A 17,248-nucleotide genomic window follows, 5' to 3' on the forward strand; every position below is an offset into this window, starting at 1 on the left:
GTAACATTTCTAAAGTTTATTTTTTAAGAAATATTTTGTTTCTGAAATATTTCTGAAATGTTTCTTGTTTTATATTGGATTTTTAAAATTTCTAAATAAGATCTGTATTTTTGTAGTCTGGAAAACGTAAACTGAATAACTAAACAATCTATTTTGTTTGTTGTAAACAGGTTCGTAATAGTTGACACTTTTAACATAACCACTCTGCCTTTGTATTTTCTGTGAAAGGCGGCAGCGAGGCATCAGTGTTCCTACCTGGTGAATCTGCATGTCAGTGACTTTCTTCATGTTGGTGGGGACCCCAAGTGGCTCAATGGTTTAGAGAATGCTCCTCAAAAACTGCAGAACTTAGGAGAACTTAACAAAGTGTTAGCCCATAGGCCTTGGCTGATTACCAAAGAACATATCGAGGTATGTATGTTCAGTGTCACAGTTTTTAAAATTGTCACTTTAAAGTGACAGTTCCGGGTCTGTAAGAGAACTGGATAGAGGGCTGGGGTACAGCTCAGCTGGTGCAGACTAGCATGCCCAAAGCCCTGCTCTGTCCTCTGCTGCAGAGACTGGGTTTGTTGGAATAAACCTATAATCCCTGCACTGGGAGATGGGTGGCTGGATCAGTGGATGGATGGATGTGTGGATGGATGGGAAAAAGGAAGGAGGAAGAGGGGATCCAAGGTTCAGGGTTACCATCAGCTGCATAGCAGGTTTGAAGCTGGCCTTGGATGGCCTGAGTCTCAAAAAATCAAAAGGAAGAGGAAGGAGGGAAGGCAGAAAAAAAAGGGAAGTCACACAGAAAATCCCCAGACACACATCTTTGTGCTGTTATCATCTGGACTTTGTGTGGTCCATGTACTTAAAAGTAATGAGCCAATGTTGATGACACTGCTGTTGACTAAAGTCCATAGTGCTCTTTGTAAGTACATGACATGTTATTATTACTGTACAGTGCAAAATACTAAAGTATTCACTGTGTTGTGCTTTCTCTTGAGCCCCCACAACTGCTGGTTTCTAATTATATCTAGAGTGTATCATTGTATAGTACAGAGCCCTGCAGGCTGACTTTCATTTAGCAATATGTATATGAAGGTATTTATTTTTATTTATGTATTTTTGTTTTCAGAGGAGGTCCTGTGCTCTATGTATTTTTTGTTTGTTTTCAGAGTCTTACTCTGTCAAGGCTGGCTTGGAACTTGCTATATAGTCAAGACTGGCCTTGAACTTTTGATCTCCTGCCTCGCCCTCTCGAATGCTAGAATTACATATCTGAGCTACCTCATCTGCTTCTTATTTTTTAATGACTTCATAGATCATTTATTTTTATTGCTCAATGACACTCCCATTCATTTACTTAAGGGGCCTCCTGATTAGTACCAACTTTGACCAGTTATGTATAAAGATGTTTAACTCATATGTAAATGTTACAAAAGTAGACAAAAGTTCTCAGCTTATTTGGGTAAATAACTAGGTGTGTGCTATGCTAGACAGCAACTGTCTTCCCAAGTGAGGTCCCTATGATGTGTCCTGCTGTCCTGTGTCTGTCCCTGTACTCAGTGTCTCAGGGTTCAGCTCTTCTTATAGGCGTGAAGTGCCATCTCTTCATCTTAATTTGTAGTGACATCTTAAACTAGTTCCTTCTGGCTCTACAGTTCAAAAAAGAAACAAAAAACAAAAAACTCTCTGCAAATGTGTACCATGTAACAGAAACACTTAGAATAGATTTTTTTTTTTTTTGGTCTTGTCCATCCATGTTATGGAACATTTTAAACACCATTACATTATAGAAGAAATTGTCAAGAAGGTGTAAAATTTGGGTATGATTAATATAGTACTTATTAGATTGTCAAGGAAAAACACATGATTATAGAATAGATAAATAATATAAGCACCTGAGACACAGAATCTGACAAATTGTAGGATTTATGCATCACTCTTTAACACAAAATCAAGGACTTAAGAATCTTAGAATGAAATTGCTCAAGCTATTGTCTTTAAAAGTCCTTTAAGAGGCCTAATAAATCAAAAACAGACATTTGCAGCACTGGTGTTCACTTTAACATAAACTCACTACATTTCCACTGATAAGAGTGACTCATCCATTGTCCAATATCTGAAACACAGCAAATGATTGCAAGCAAAGTAGAATTCGCTTACATTTTTAAATCAATTATTTGAGATTCAAAATGATAATACATTAATAGAAGTTAAGCCTATATTTCTAGATATATTTTTAATAAAATTTAACTAGTTATAGGTTTTATGTCTTTTAAATTGTAATCTTAACCTGGCTTTGTATGATGTCTAGTCCTGTTTTCAGTCCTTTTTAAACTACTGAAATGAGCTGTGTTTTTAACCAGCACATCTCAGATTAACCCTCCCTGTCGCCCACAGGGCCTTCTGAAAGCAGAGGAGCACAGCTGGTCTCTCGCCGAGCTGGTCCATGCCGTGGTTCTGCTCACACACTACCACTCTCTTGCCTCCTTCACATTTGGCTGTGGAATTAGTCCAGAGATTCATTGCGATGGTGGCCACACCTTCAGACCGCCTTCTGTTAGTAACTACTGCATCTGTGACATTACAAATGGCAATCACAGTGTGGATGAGATGCAAGTCAACTCAGCAGGAAATGCTTCGGTGAGTGTCTGGATTGTTGTGAGACTAGTAAGACTAGTTACTACAACTGCCATGTTTCGTCTAGCCTGCTAGAAACCCTGTCAAGTCTACAGAGATGTTAGATCTTGCTTTTGAATTTATTTCTACCTCCAATGCCCATCACTAGTCTAGATGCTAAGAAATGTACAGAACTGTGGGCCCTTCTCAGAGGCTCCATTCATATCATTCCAGGTCTGAGAGCCAAACAGGACCAAGTGTCCACAGCTCTGATAAGGGAAGGCTTAAACTAGTGACCCTGATAGAGGAGGCTTCCTGCCCACAGCAGTGATGTTGTTTTTCTTCTTCCTCCTCTTCCTCGTCTTTAGCAAAAGGCTGGATTTCTAATTGTTTGCCTTTTAGAAAATTAAGTCAACTTTGATATTCTAATTTTTCCCTTATTTTTTATGTTTAATTTTGAACAAATATAGAATCTGGTGATAACAGCTGAGTGTACATTTGTTAAAACACTGATATTTTGAACGAGAATGGCCTCCATAGGCTCATATATTTGACTGTCTGGTTCCTAGTTGGTGGCACTGTTTGGGAAGGACTAGGAGCTGTGAAATTGTTGGCAGGAAGTGTGTTACTGAGGATGCACTTTGAGGTGTCAGAAGCCCACGCCATTCCCAGCATCTCTCTCTGCCTGCTGCTTCTGGATTGAGATATAAGTTCTCAGCCTGCCTACCTACATGTCCCCACCGTGATGATAATGGACTAACCCTCTGAACCTATATGCAAATTCCCAGTTAAATGCATTGTGCTATAAGCTTCCTTGGTCATGGTGTCTCTTCACAGTAATAGAAAAGTGACTAAGATATTTTCACTTCTAGCTTCTGTTTTGTTATTCCTTCAAAATGGGTCAGAACAATTTGATTTTTACTTTCATTAAAAACTCTGTGTGTGTGTGTGTGTGTGTGTGTGTGTGTGTGCGCGCGCATGCGTGCGTGCATGTGCGCATGCGTGTGTGTCCCAGGGATCAGAGTCTGGTCACCAGGCTCTGGTGTGAGCACCTTTACCAACTGAACCATTTCAGTGGCCACAAGTTGAACTTTTCTGTAAGCAAATTTAATTCTTGTATATGGTGGTTTTAAATTCCTCACATCATTAATAACCAAAGGCTTTATTTTGTGCTTGAGAAGAATCTGTGCACACTGTTACCACAGGAAACGGGCAGATGTGTGCAAAGAACCTGTGCACACTGTTACCACAGGAAACGGGCAGATGTGTGCAAAGAACCTGTGCACACTGTTACCACAGGAAACGGGCAGATGTGTGCAAAGAACCTGTGCACACTGTTACCACAGGAAACGGGCAGATGTGTGCAAAGAACCTGTGCACACTGTTACCACAGGAAACGGGCAGATGTGTGCAAAGAACCTGTGCACACTGTTACCACAGGAAACGGGCAGATGTGTGCAAAGAACCTGTGCATACTGTTACCACAGGAAACGGGCAGATGTGTGCAAAGAACCTGTGCACACTGTTACCACAGGAAACGGGCAGATGTGTGCAGGTTGACAGATGGTTTATATGGCTGATGGTCAGGAAGTTTTCAAGCCTCTCTTGGTTCTTTCGTGTTTCCTATAAAACAGGAAGTTCTTGTGATAAGGTCTTAAATGTCCCTGAAGAATTTGAATGCTAGCTTCAGTGTTTGTTGTTTGCAATTTAGAGTCAGTGAGATTAACATGAGGAAACATCACTGTCCAGGATGGACCACATCACTGTTCTGACAGCTTCCAAGCTTGGAAGTTCTCAGTGTGGCCAAGAGATTGTGTGTCTGTTGCTGAGATACTGAGTGTTAGTTGGCTTCTTACCTTTCGCTGGTCTTAGTACGAGGCTAATGTAAAGTTTCTAGATTCTCTTGGTGGTTTTCTACTAAGAAATAACGGATAAAAGTAAAAACATTGGGGGTTTTATTTTTCTAATTCATCAGCTCCCTATCCCCAGATTTAAATTTGCATTTTTTAGAAAGTACATAGTTTACACTAATACTACCAGACAGTAAGCTGAAAGAAGGTATACAGTTTATACTGATGTCAGTGGACAGTGAACTGATGTATCCTGTTCTTCAGGTGCATCTCCTATGTATACTTCTAAATGAAAACGGTTTAAAAAACAAACAAGAGAGTTTCCATACACACTATGACCATTCTAATATTGAATCGCTGCTAAACATGCTGGATATCCTTGTAACCTCAGCACTTGATAGTAGAGCCTGAGAATGCAGAATAGGCTGGCCTTGAACCATAGAAGCCCAACTGCCTCTGCCTCCTTAGACCAGAGATTAATGACATGCACCACCATACCCATCTTGGAAGATTGCAAATTTGGAGCCAACCAGTGTTACATATTGAATTCAAGGCTTTAGCTACATACTGAAACTTTCGCAGATAATGGCAGCGGTGGTGGTGGTGGTGGTGGTCTGAACTTTTTCAAACCATCCTAACTTTCGCAGATTAGTTAAGTAGCAAAAGAAACATACTTTGTTTTTCCTTTCCCTTTAAAAGGTTTCAATATAATTTACCAAGAAATATCTTTCCTAAAAACAATTAAAATGTGCGTAATTTATCTTAGTGAATTAGTTAGTGAGCAAGCTACTTGGGTGACTATGATGATTAGTCTGGTGCATACCTGTCATCCCAACACTGGGGACGTAGAGGCAAGAGCATCAGGAATCCAAGGACATCATGAACGATGTGTAGCAAGTTTGAGGCCAGCTTCAGCCACATGAGACTTTATCGCAATAGAAAAGTAAGTAAAGACAGTGTGCACTGCAGTGTCTTTTGGCTCGTTGTTTTAGGATTGGTTCTGACTGTATCTTAGAGCCTGTAGAGAACTACGTCAGGAGAACCTCCAGCTCAGCAGAGAAACACTTCCTATCACACATTACTAGAGAAAGGGCACAGCGTGGGATACTTATACCATAATTTCTACCACATAGTATATAAAATATAAAATGTCTGAATACAGAATTATCTTGATAGTCATTGTACAGCCGATTCATTTGTTCTAGTTAATTAAGCAGGCCCCTCACCCTTAGAGATTTTTTTCTGGGGGAGGCAGGCTCTGATCGATATCATGTAAATATTTCAGCTTGTGTTTGAGCTCTGTGTGAGGGCGGCTGGGAATGGGAGGTGTGCTGCTCAGAGCGGTCAGCTGGTACTCATACTCAGGGACCAGTAAGTGGCGGTCAGGAAGCAGGGAAAGAGTTGAGGGCTTAGCGCATTCGTGGGTGTTGGTAGACTGCTTGCTTCCCGTGCACAGATACACACACACTTGCACTCTCAGCACACAGGAGGCCATCCTCAGCGTCACTGCCTAGCTAGAGGCTTGCCTGATCTACATGAGACCTTTTCTCTCAGTCAGACAGACAGACAGAAGGAACATTCTCAGCAAAAGAAAGGAAATTCATAAAGGGAAAACCATTACTTTCGTATTTAAACATTTATATTTGAAATTTAAGACTTCTTTCATGAAGTTTGTCTTCCATAGATGTGATTCAGGATTTAGAATATGGACGCAGTCTGTAAAGGATTGTGAATCACTCCGTGCTCTGCGGCTCCTGTGATAGCACCAGCCTTCTAGAAAATTCACTGTAGCCATCCCAGCCAGTGACAGCTGCTAGCCCAGCCGCGGGATGCTAGCCAGCTCAGCCACCTGAGGACATGGCTTGTTTTTAATTAGCAAACTGTATAAATAGAACAATTACTATTTTAAACATGATAGACATGTTGACAATTTATACTCTGGGTACTTACTTACCTGAACAAGTAGAAGCTAAATTTTAAATACTCAATTTTCACTTCTGCTTTAAATTAACAGTGTTGTTTCAATCTTTAAAATACTGTAAGTAGTTACTATGTTTTTTTTATAATTTTTTGAAATGCTTTTCTCATACCTTAAATTTTAAATAGCTTTACCCAATAGGCTAAAACAATCACACTTATTAATATACATTAATATTATATGAAAATGTATTTTTACTGTATTCTGGTAAGATAAAGATTCTTATGAGACAGACTTAATGAAATTCCTAAACTTCATTCTATGCCTGCCATATGTAAAATAGAGTGTTCTCTCTTCAGGTAAGTGATTCCTTCTTTGAGGTGGAAGCTCTCATGGAAAAGATGAGGCAGTTACAGGAATGCCGAGAGGAGGAGGAGGCTAGCCAGGAGGAGATGGCGTCGCGGTTTGAGATGGAAAAGAGAGAGAGCATGTTTGTCTTCTCTTCGGGTAAGAACAGCCAGAATATGCTCAATATAGTTTCTCTTACAAGCCCAACTTTTTTATTTAGAGAATGTCAATACATTTTTAAAAGCAGGCCTAAAGGTGTGTCCTTTCAGGAAGGCTACTTGTAAGGGCTTTCCTCCTTACAAATAGTTAAGAAAGGCAACTAAGAATAGCATGCCATGTAATACACCAACACTCTCCCCAGCTTTCTTGTTTGCTAAATGTTATTACTGGAAGTGATTGGCAGGATGTGTGAGCCACACCATGCATGCATGTGGAGGTCAGAGGACAACTGTCAGGACCAGTTCTTTCCTCCCCAAGTGGGTCCCTCAGAGTAAACTCAGGGCATTGGGCTTGAGGGCACGTGCCTTCACCCACTGAGCCACCTCACCAGCATGGATTTAGTTATCTTAAATATTACCAAATGGCCGGGCGAGGTGGTGCACGCCTTTAATCCCAGCACTTGGGAGGCAGAGGCAGGCGGATTTCTGAGTTCAAGGCCAGCCTGGTCTACAAAGTGAGTTCCAGGATAGCCAGGGCTACACAGAGAAACCCTGTCTCAAAACCAAAAAAAAAAAAAAAAAAAAAAAAAATTCTGAGAGCAGAATCCCCTGAGTGTCTATCCCAGACAGTGTGTGTGTGTTTACCACAGAGGGTTTTGGGGTAAGCACAATGTGTTTGTGTTAAGACTTGTTGTAGGGTGTAGTTGTTAGACTCCGGAGCATCCCCAAAGCCCCGGGTTCATCCCTAGCACCACATAACCAGGCATGGTGGTGCATGCCTGTAGTCTCAGCACACAGAAGATGGAGGCCAGAAGATAGGAAAGTTGAGGCTTATCCTTAGCTGCAGGACAAGGCTGAGGCCAGTCTGGGATGCGTGAAATGATACCAGAGACTGTCCTGGTTCGTAGTTGTCACTTAGTGTCAGAAATGATTATCTTACATTTCTTTTTCACGGGTAAAATGAATCACGTCTTGTTTTCAAAGGCTTTTAAAAGACTTTTTAAAAATCATTTCAGACGATGATGAAGTTACACCAGCAAGAGATGTGTCTCGGCACTTTGAGGACACTAGTTACGGCTACAAGGATTTCTCCAGACACGGGATGCATGTCCCAACGTTTCGTGTCCAGGTAAAATTGTAATGTGTATAACACAGTTGCTTGGAAACCGCACACTGGGATGTGTGTGTGAAAAAGGCACCTGAACTTGGGAGCCGTGTCCAGTGCGTAGCAGATGGTGTCTACAGAGCAGCAGCCGCGCTCTCCCCTGGCCACAAGCAAAGCTGGAATCAGTAATCAGCAGCACGGACATGCTGTCTTGTCTGCTCTCAGTGTGCAAGCTTTTCAGGTCGTTAGATATCAAACAGGTGACTTATGACTCAACTTGCCCAATTATTGGTTACAGTGTTAAGCAGTAACTATTAGATTTATGAAACTAGCTAACTTTTAAGACTTTTTTGCTTCTTTACCCACCCAAATTAAAATACTGTTTAAAAGGACAGAATTTAGGCTCAAGGAAGAATTAAGGTGTCATGAAATACAATAAATTCAAAATTGAAGGGGTTGTTGTGAACTAAAAGTTTTATGGAGAGATTAGAGTGTGAAAGATTTGGGTTTTTAAAAAGAAAGAACAGCTGAGAATGTAGCTCAGTGCTGGGTGGTTTTCCTGGGTGTGCAAGCCATGGTTTGCCTCAGGTACCACAGGGACTGGGCTTATATCATAGGCAGAAGAGAGAAGATGTAAGTTAGTCTCAGTGTAGTTATCCAGCGAAGGTTGGAAAGAGACTTGGTACTGCGGCTTCCTGCTTCCGTCAGTAGGAAGAAGTCTTAAGCTGGTCAGGCACCTCCAACCTGTGCGGTTTGCAGCAGGATGGATGGGCATGCAGTGACCAGGTGCTAGCATAATGTCAACATGCGAGTTTTAGGAAAACACTAGAGAAAGGTACAAGTAGGTAGGCATGGCAGTTGTTTGAAGGCTTGCAGCATGGAGGAGAGTTTATATTAGAGTCAGAAGATCTGGTTGATGGGGTGACAGTCAGATGAGAGGACAAGGGGGGTGAGTGACAGATGCATTCAACTAGATATTTTTAAATTTTTGTTTTGTGACATATTCTTGTTATAGTCTAGGATGGTATGTAACTTTTGGTCTCTCTGCTTCATCTTTCTAAGTGCTAGAATAATAGCTATTAGCTACCACAGCTGGTTTGGAAATTCACAAAATTTGAGAAACATCTAAACGTCTTGGGGGAGGAACTTCAGTTTGTGTTGCTTCTGGAAGCTAGGTGGAAAGCTGAGAGATGAAAGACTGTGCCTCCCTTGCTTCTTAAACTCAACCAGATTGCAACCCATCTCCTTCCTCATGTTCCAGTATGGAAATTGAGAGTAGACTGTGGTACCAGGGAAACAGAGGCTGCTGGTGACCTCACATCTTGCATCGCTGTGAACAGGAAGCTGTTCTGCCACATTTGACTGTTCATAGTTCCTCTCTTCCTTGTATTAGGACTACTGCTGGGAAGACCATGGTTACTCTCTGGTGAATCGTCTCTATCCAGATGTGGGACAGTTAATTGATGAGAAATTTCACATTGCTTACAATCTAACTTACAATACTATGGCCATGCACAAAGATGTTGATACCTCAATGCTCAGACGGGCTATCTGGAACTATATCCACTGCATGTTTGGAATACGGTCAGTCTGTTTTCTTAACGTTTATAAAGACACTTCCTTTACACAGAAGTCTTTAGGTGCCTGCAGTGTGCACGTGGCACACACAAACACACACATTCAGCTTATTTTTAAAGTTCTTGAGCTTCACAGACCTGCTTTATCACAGTTTGGGCTTGCGCTCTCTCTTTCTCTCTCTCCCTCTCTCCCTCTCCTCCCCCTCCCCCCTCTCCCCCCTCCCCCTTCCCCCTCTCCCCCCTCCCCCTATCCCCTCTCCCCTCTTCCCCCCCCCCTCTCCCTCTAGAATGGCAGGGCAGAGGTAAGGCCTTGACAGGTGGCAGGTGACTTGGAAGAGCAGGCTGGCTGTCCCAGCACAGATAGGAGGTGAGCTTGACCAATCAGTGCCCAGACTTCAGCCTCCTGCATAGCTATAGGACCAGCTTTACCAAGAGCTTTGTCTCTTTTCCACTGAAAACACAATAGGTAACTTCCATGCCTGTGATCGAAACCCATGATTCAGCAGTCAGAACAGACATTGTAGTCTGCAGGCCTCTCGGCCTCTCCTAACAGTGACACCGGCTGGCTGCCCCCTGCTCCACGCACGCACCCAGGGCATCTTTTCCTCATCCGACCCCAGAAACTCGTTTTACACAAGTAAATTTCCACTGTATGGTATATAATAGTACCAGTAATAAATATAAATCCTTAATTTCAGCACTCTGTGCTCTTTTCAGAGTAGGTTTCAGCATGGTTCTGTGTTTGTGATTGTGAATATGCAGTTCTGTAATACCCAGTCCTGTGGGAACAGTCCGCTCAGGCACTTGAAAACTCTCTCTCTTCTTCCCAAGTTCTCTCCTCTATGCTTTTTCATCTCAGCCCATCTTAGCATCATAAAGCTGTATCATTTCTCACTGTGTGGGAGGAGGAGGAAAGCGTGCGTTTACAGATGTGTGTGCTGTGCATTGACAGCAGCTCATCCCTGCGTCTCTCAACAGATACGACGACTATGACTATGGGGAAATTAACCAGCTGCTGGATCGTAGCTTTAAAGTTTACATCAAAACCGTCGTGTGCACTCCTGAAAAGGTTACCAAAAGGATGTATGACAGCTTCTGGAGGCAGTTCAAGCACTCTGAGAAGGTGCGTGCTTGTGGGCTGCCCATTGTCATCCGCAGGCTTGTTAGTCTCCTTCCCTCAAACCCACTCAGGATCTCAACGACCTGAAAAATGCCGTCCCACAGCAGCTGTCTCGGGTACCCTTGAGAGAGGAGAGCGAGGATAGACGACCGGGCTGGTCTGTCCTCAGAGATACTGGCATAGCTGTCTCCACCCAAGACTACCATTTTGGAAGAACTTTTAAAAACTGCATAGGCAGGGATGGGTGGAAGCATCTTTCTAGAAATTGATGGTTTGGCAGGGAATCCTAGAAGCCTAACAAAGCAGTACCTAGATTTTAGAACTGTGACAAATATCCAGGAAGACATGTGGTCAAATGTAAGAAGAATAAGACATTTATCCCAAAAGAAATCTGATATTGTGCTAACAAGTAAAGATGTACGCTCTTTGGTAGCACATAGACTATGCAGTCAGCCTTTCAGAGTCATGTTTCTGCATCCATAGACTGAGCCGAGTGAGGATCACGAATGTTTACAATGATTGTATCTGTGCTGAGTAACAAGTACAGTATCTGTCACTATTCCAGACCCTGGAGCAGCCACCCATCTGCTTTATGTTGTGCTCTGAGGGCTTAGACTACACTAACGCGCACTAGTGTGACACCCGGGGACTGGGTTACCCAAGGAGAATCCGAAACCATCAACTCATTAAGGGACAAGTAACTGCACTCATTTGGGACTTTGTTTTTAATTGAATGCACAGAAAACAGTGATGTTTCTAACCTGTCCTTATGTGTTGTTGTATTTTATACTCAGGTCCATGTTAATCTGCTTCTTATAGAAGCTAGGATGCAAGCAGAACTCCTGTATGCTCTGAGAGCCATTACCCGGTATATGACCTGATGCCTCTCCTCCATTAAAGATGACCCTGGAATGAACAGCACATTTAGTGTACAAGGGGATGGAACCAAGAGCCCCAGGACCAACAGTAGATAAAAAGCATTCAAAAATCCATGTGCCACAATTCCTTTAGTGTCTGCTATTTTACTGTGGGATCTCACTGCCTGTCTAGCAGTGAGCACTCGGCAGCTTTGGTGTTAGAGCTGGGAAGAAAGGCTGCCGGCCACAGTGTTTGCTTTTTGACAGACAGCACGAGATGCTGTGAACTTGTTTCAATACAGCAACTAGTAAATCTCCAGATCCCATTGCTCTGATGTGACAAGGTGACAAGACAGAGTGCGTAAAGACTGGGACGTGGCTACTAAGTTCACACATGCGGAATTGAGTGGCGCTCGGTGCTGCTGTGCGGGGATGAGCACATGGCTATTTGGCTGAGTGCTGCTACCACCTGAGCCCACGCCACACCTTGTGTGCTTTTGAATTGAACTCATGCGCATTATTTTCTTGCATCTAAAAAAGCATAGAATTTTTACTCACAGCTCAGTCAAGACCGTGTTGGCGGTAACAGTTCATTTCTTTCATTATAGTTTTTAAAATTCAGTTATTGGATGATATTGCAATGACATTCTTAAAAGATTTCCTCCAAAGAGCAATCTTAAAATGATAGTGTGTTAATTATAAGGAAAACAGGCTATCTTTTGATGTGCGTTTCCCAATATTCTCTGAGCCTGGAGGACAGCTGTCTTGTGCGGGATTTTTGGTTCCGGTGCCAACAATGTGGAAAATGTGGTTGCAGTCTGCTGCACAGGGAGTGCCAGGTGCATTCTGCCCCATGCCCTGCTGACCTCGGGACCCTGACTTTGAAGGTTATACAGCTCCTTAAAGAATAAAGCTGGAAAATATTTTAGTGAAGTTATCATATTTGTATCTTGATTTACAAAAATGCTAACTTTGAGATACAAACAGGTTTGGAAAAAAATGTATTAAGTACTTTGTATTCTGGAACCGTAAATTGATTTTGAAGTCTGTCAGTATTACTGGTATTTTTCAATAAAGAGTAATTTCCACAGTTTGCTTTATTAATTTCATGTTATACTTTAGCTTCACAGTTAGTAGCCAAATCTGAGTTTCAGTTCTGAACCACACTGGGGTCAGAGGAGTGGCAGATGATAAACAGCAGAGCTACTCTGAAACCTGCTGGTTTAAAAAGCAGTGCAGCAGGGTAGGAAACCAGGTGGCACCTTCTTCAAGGCTGTGAGAGTCCGTTGTGCATCACCACAGCTCAGTACTTGGATCCAGATATCCTGTCGAGGGGAAAAGGGGTTACCTTGGCTCATGATGCTGGGGGCTGGGGAGACTAAGCCATGTCTGGTCAGAGCCACAAGCTGCTCCCGCTCAGGACCAAGCAAGAGCCAGGCTCTTGTGATCATGAACCCATTCCTCTGTGAAAAGTAGTCGCCGATAACTGAGTGCTGTTCCCAGGACCAAGCACGTCCTCTGTCCCACAGCCCAGCTCTAGAACTTCTTTCTGGAGGACACCCTCAAATCACAGTAGACACAGTAGACCCCTTGTGGGAAACAAACAGTATCCTCAGATGCTCCTATGCGTTAGCGGTGCAGCGGTGCATGGTGCCTGCCCCTTGCACACTGACACCAGACATGCACTACAACCCCCGGCAAGACACTAAGTTAACAGCAATGCAGAGAGAAGTGTTTTGTGAGAAGCCTAATTAGGCACACAGGGCTCAGCAGAGCCCCTTCCCGGCACAGCACAGAATGAATGAAAACCACACAGATCATGCTCAGGACAGAAAGGAAAAAGTCCAGCTTCTGCTGCCAAGACTGGCTTTTGTCTCCCTTGACGGGACACTGGTGGTACTTGCTGGCATTGTTTAGATGATTCTGATGCTGCTGAAAACCAGTAAGAGCCAGTGCACTGGAAGAACACAAAGTATGGCGTCTGCAGGCAGATACTGGGGCAGCAAAGGGCGCAGAGGAGCAGCAGGAAAACTGCAAGGCAACTGGAAAAAAACAAATTTCATGAAAATCTTAGTAGCCATTGCCTGTAATCCAGACGTGGGGGTTGATGCAGACTTAGGATACCTAAGCAAGTCTGAGGCCAGCTTGGGGCACACACCTGAAAACATGAGACAGTACCTGGAAACCAGTGAAAGATTCCCACTTCATCAGACATGTGAAAACTGCTGAATGTGAAGAACAGGCCACTCCATGCCAGGCAGGAGCAAAAGAACGAGGGAAAATGAAGGACTGAAAGGGTATTCCAACACCGTGCGGCCAGCGCACATGTGAGAAGTCTTAGATGTGAGACAGGGAAGCTATTCAGAGACAAAAAATGCTTGTTTGCTTGGCTTGGTGGCACCAAGGACCTCAATCATACTAGACAGTCACTCTACACTGTGCTCCATTTCACAGCCCTCATTTGTCCTTCCACTCCAGACACTGGGCGGATAAAGGGTGGCAAGTGGTGGGATACCTTTGTCAAGCCTGGGCCAGATGATGTCTCTGATAAATTACAGACTTAGTGCAAGAGGTTTATTGAGCGAGAGCAAGGGCTGTCTTGGAGTGGGCACATGAGGAAAAGAGAGGCAGACAAACAGAGAAACAAGGTGAAGGAAAGAGAGATGGTGGGTCGGGGGAAGGTGAAGGGAAGAAGCAGCTGGGGTGGCTGGGGCCCTTTTGGGCACAGCATACCCGGTGGTGGCAGCTGCTGCTAGGTCCCTGAGAGCAGGCCAGTGGAAATGCCCGTTTGCTAACAAACACTCAAATTCTGAAGAAGGAAACAGATGCAGTAATTAAAGAAGCTCAGTGAACATCCGATAAAGCCACCGAGCCAGTAAGGAAGCCCGGACACTGTTGTATAGTCAAAGTATTGAGCATTCAAGACAGAAGCCTACAAGCAAGGGAAGAAAACTCAACCTGTAAGGGTGTAAGACTTGTAGCTTCCCAGCAGAAACTGTTCAGGACACCATACAGAGATGGTACATTAGGAGTACCAAAAGAAATCACCTGCTAATCAGGAAGGCAACTGTCAGGGGCTCCCAAAGGTGAAGGGAGTTATGACTTTTCCACATAAGCCAAAGCTATGGGGATTTATTACCATTAGACCTGCCCTACAAAGGAAACTTCATCTGGAAGGCAAAAGGATAGTATAGGCAGTGGTCTCTCCAGTGTGGGGCTGCATGAAATCAAAGTTCAGCAAAGGTAAACATGAACAAGTTTATGACAGAGTCGCTTGTATAATTCTGGGACTTATACTCACTATTAGTTCTGATAGAGTTCAAAAATGACAGGCATGAATATAAATGGCTATGTAAATGGCTATGCAGTATGTAAATAGTATGTAAATAGAGGTATAAGTGCGGCTATAAAGGCATAGTTTTTGTATGTTAAAGTTGTTACCAGTTAAAAATAGACTGTTACACGATTACAGTGCTTTCTACGCTTCCCATGGTAACCACAAAGAAAACATGGCTAGAATAAATACAGAAGGGAATGAACAGATAATAAAAGCATGTCACAAAAACAGAAATAAAAAGTGAAACCCAAAGAAGGCCGAGAGAAAATGAGGGCTAAAGGGCAACAAGAGAAGGAGAAGCTAGTTAAGAGCAGCAAGTCCTTTCCCGTCCATAAGTGTGTCAACTATAAATGGATGTGCAGGCATAACTGTGGATCCACAGGCCAACTGGATAGCTTTGTAAAAGCATCTATACGCTGCATTTAAGGGACTATATATATATAAAGGAGCACATATTAATATCCCACACAAATGGAAGCCAGAGTACAGAGATGGTTATACTACCATCAGGCAAAGTAGATGTTAGTCAAAAATTGTCACAAGCATGAAAATGAGACTGGTTATATCACTATGTAACCCAGCCGGTCAATTCAGCAGAAAGACTTGATGGTTACAAACATACACAGCCAGCTATCAGAGCTCTAAAATACAGAAAACACAAGAAACAGACATGTACTCGTACAGTATCAGCGCCTGACATCGGTGCCCACTTTCAACAGTGAGCAGACACCAAACCAAAGGTCAGAGAGGAAAGAAAAGGCTTGACCAGCACAGGAGGCCCTGACACACAGAGCTTCCATCCGCCGCAGCAGAAGCCACTCTCTTTCGTGTGCACACGGGCCATTCCCCAGGACTGACAGGCAGACAGCCCCTGACCTGTATGCTGATGACAGTGACACGAAGTTAGAAATCATCAACACAAGGAACTCGGGGAACCCACAAGGATATACAACTTCGACAACAGCGTTAATGGGTCAAGAGAAATCAGGGGATTTGCAAGCATCTCTTTTTCAAAAGAAAATTTAAAATGCAGTGCCTAAATGTACTGGCTCCACTCCAAAGAGTGGAGACTGAAGCTACATTAAAAGGAGCATTGCTGAGGGAGCATGGATGGACAGGGAGGAAAGAGAAGGGGAGGAAAAGAGAACGGGGAGGAAAAAACAGGAGAGTCAATCCTATCACAAGAAACCAGGGAAACGAAACAGCATTAAGGATTATCAAAGTTTTTTTTTTTTTTTTAAAGGATTGACACAATTGATAAACCTTTAGCCACATTAACTAGAAAGAAAAGTCAAATAGTTGAAATTAGAGGGCTGTCAAGATAGCTCAGTGGTAAAGGCTCTTGCTGCCTGCCATGCCTAAAGACCTGAGTTCTATCCTTAGAGAAAGGAAGAGAACTGACTCAATGATGTCCTCTTCCCTCTACAGTATCGCTGTGACATTCGATGGATGCATGAGCCTGCACGCATGTACACACATACACACATACAGAGGCGTGCATGCACATACACACCCAATATATGTAATATACACATACAGCAAACTTTATGCAGATTAGACATGTATAACATATATAACATAATATATATAATAAGGCCTGCATCAGGACCAAAGTCCTGATTTTAGACTCTGCAGCCTCCAGGACCATGAGCAATAAGTGTACTGTCTAGTATAAGGCATTCTGTCATCACAGACTGGACAGGTGTAGACACCATGAAAAAGTTCTCTTCTGAAAATTATAAAACAGTGTCAGAAATTAAAAACTCGAGGAAATGAAAGCTGTGCTCCTGGGTTAGAAGACCTATCGCTAGGGCCACGACCATCAGGACTCACTATCGCTATAACGCAAGGGCCACGCCCAGCAATGTGCACATTCACTGCAGTTATCTTTACTCCTCAGGGATAGAGCTTTGCAGGAGAGAAAACCATATTCTAAAATTTACATCTTTCTAAATTTCTTCAGTACCAGAGATGGAACGTGGAGGCTGCACACATGCTAGGCAAATGCTCTGGGCTCATTTCTATCCACAGCCTGCTGTTTACTCTTTATTCTGAGATGGCCTCCTTTAGTTGCCAAGGCTAGACTTGAACCTATTATGTAGCCCAGGATGGCTTCCAGCTCCCTCTCCTGAGCAGATCTGTTTCACTGTGCCTGGATCTAAAGTTCACCTTGAGCCCCAGAGGGCCTTGAATACACAAAATAAAGGAGGAGGGGATTGAAAAGGACAAAGTCAGTGTTCTCTATAAAATGAGTCAAGGCGGGTAATGTGCACATATACTAGCTTAGAGACAAACAAGAGACCAACAGAGTAGGAAAATACATCTACGGAGAACCAGAAACACAAGCAAATGTGCACACGGACAAAGGATC

At 43.1% G+C, this 17,248-nt stretch overlaps 2 protein-coding genes across 3 annotated transcripts in view; one reads left to right on the forward strand and one right to left on the reverse strand.

Annotated features, from left to right (window-relative positions):
* Positions 1-12,642, forward strand: part of Sesn1 (sestrin 1) — a 97,863-nt gene extending 85,221 nt beyond the window's left edge. For both annotated transcript variants that reach the window (NM_001162908.1, NM_001013370.2), the window contains exons 4-10: positions 229-411; positions 2,389-2,631; positions 6,735-6,882; positions 7,898-8,010; positions 9,380-9,570; positions 10,542-10,686; positions 11,478-12,642. In NM_001162908.1, the coding sequence (NP_001156380.1) occupies positions 229-411; positions 2,389-2,631; positions 6,735-6,882; positions 7,898-8,010; positions 9,380-9,570; positions 10,542-10,686; positions 11,478-11,564 (1,110 nt within the window). In that variant the 3' untranslated portion in view covers positions 11,565-12,642. The remainder of the gene's footprint in view (positions 1-228; positions 412-2,388; positions 2,632-6,734; positions 6,883-7,897; positions 8,011-9,379; positions 9,571-10,541; positions 10,687-11,477) is intronic.
* A 26-nt stretch (positions 12,643-12,668) lies between these two features.
* Armc2 (armadillo repeat containing 2) overlaps positions 12,669-17,248 on the reverse strand; it is a 109,920-nt gene continuing 105,340 nt past the window's right edge. The window contains exon 20 of the transcript XR_003948649.1: positions 12,669-13,582. The gene's annotated coding sequence lies outside the window, so the exon portion shown is untranslated. The remainder of the gene's footprint in view (positions 13,583-17,248) is intronic.

The sequence above is a fragment of the Mus musculus genome, chromosome 10 (assembly GCF_000001635.26).
Source record: "Mus musculus strain C57BL/6J chromosome 10, GRCm38.p6 C57BL/6J".
NCBI lineage: Eukaryota > Metazoa > Chordata > Mammalia > Rodentia > Muridae > Mus > Mus musculus.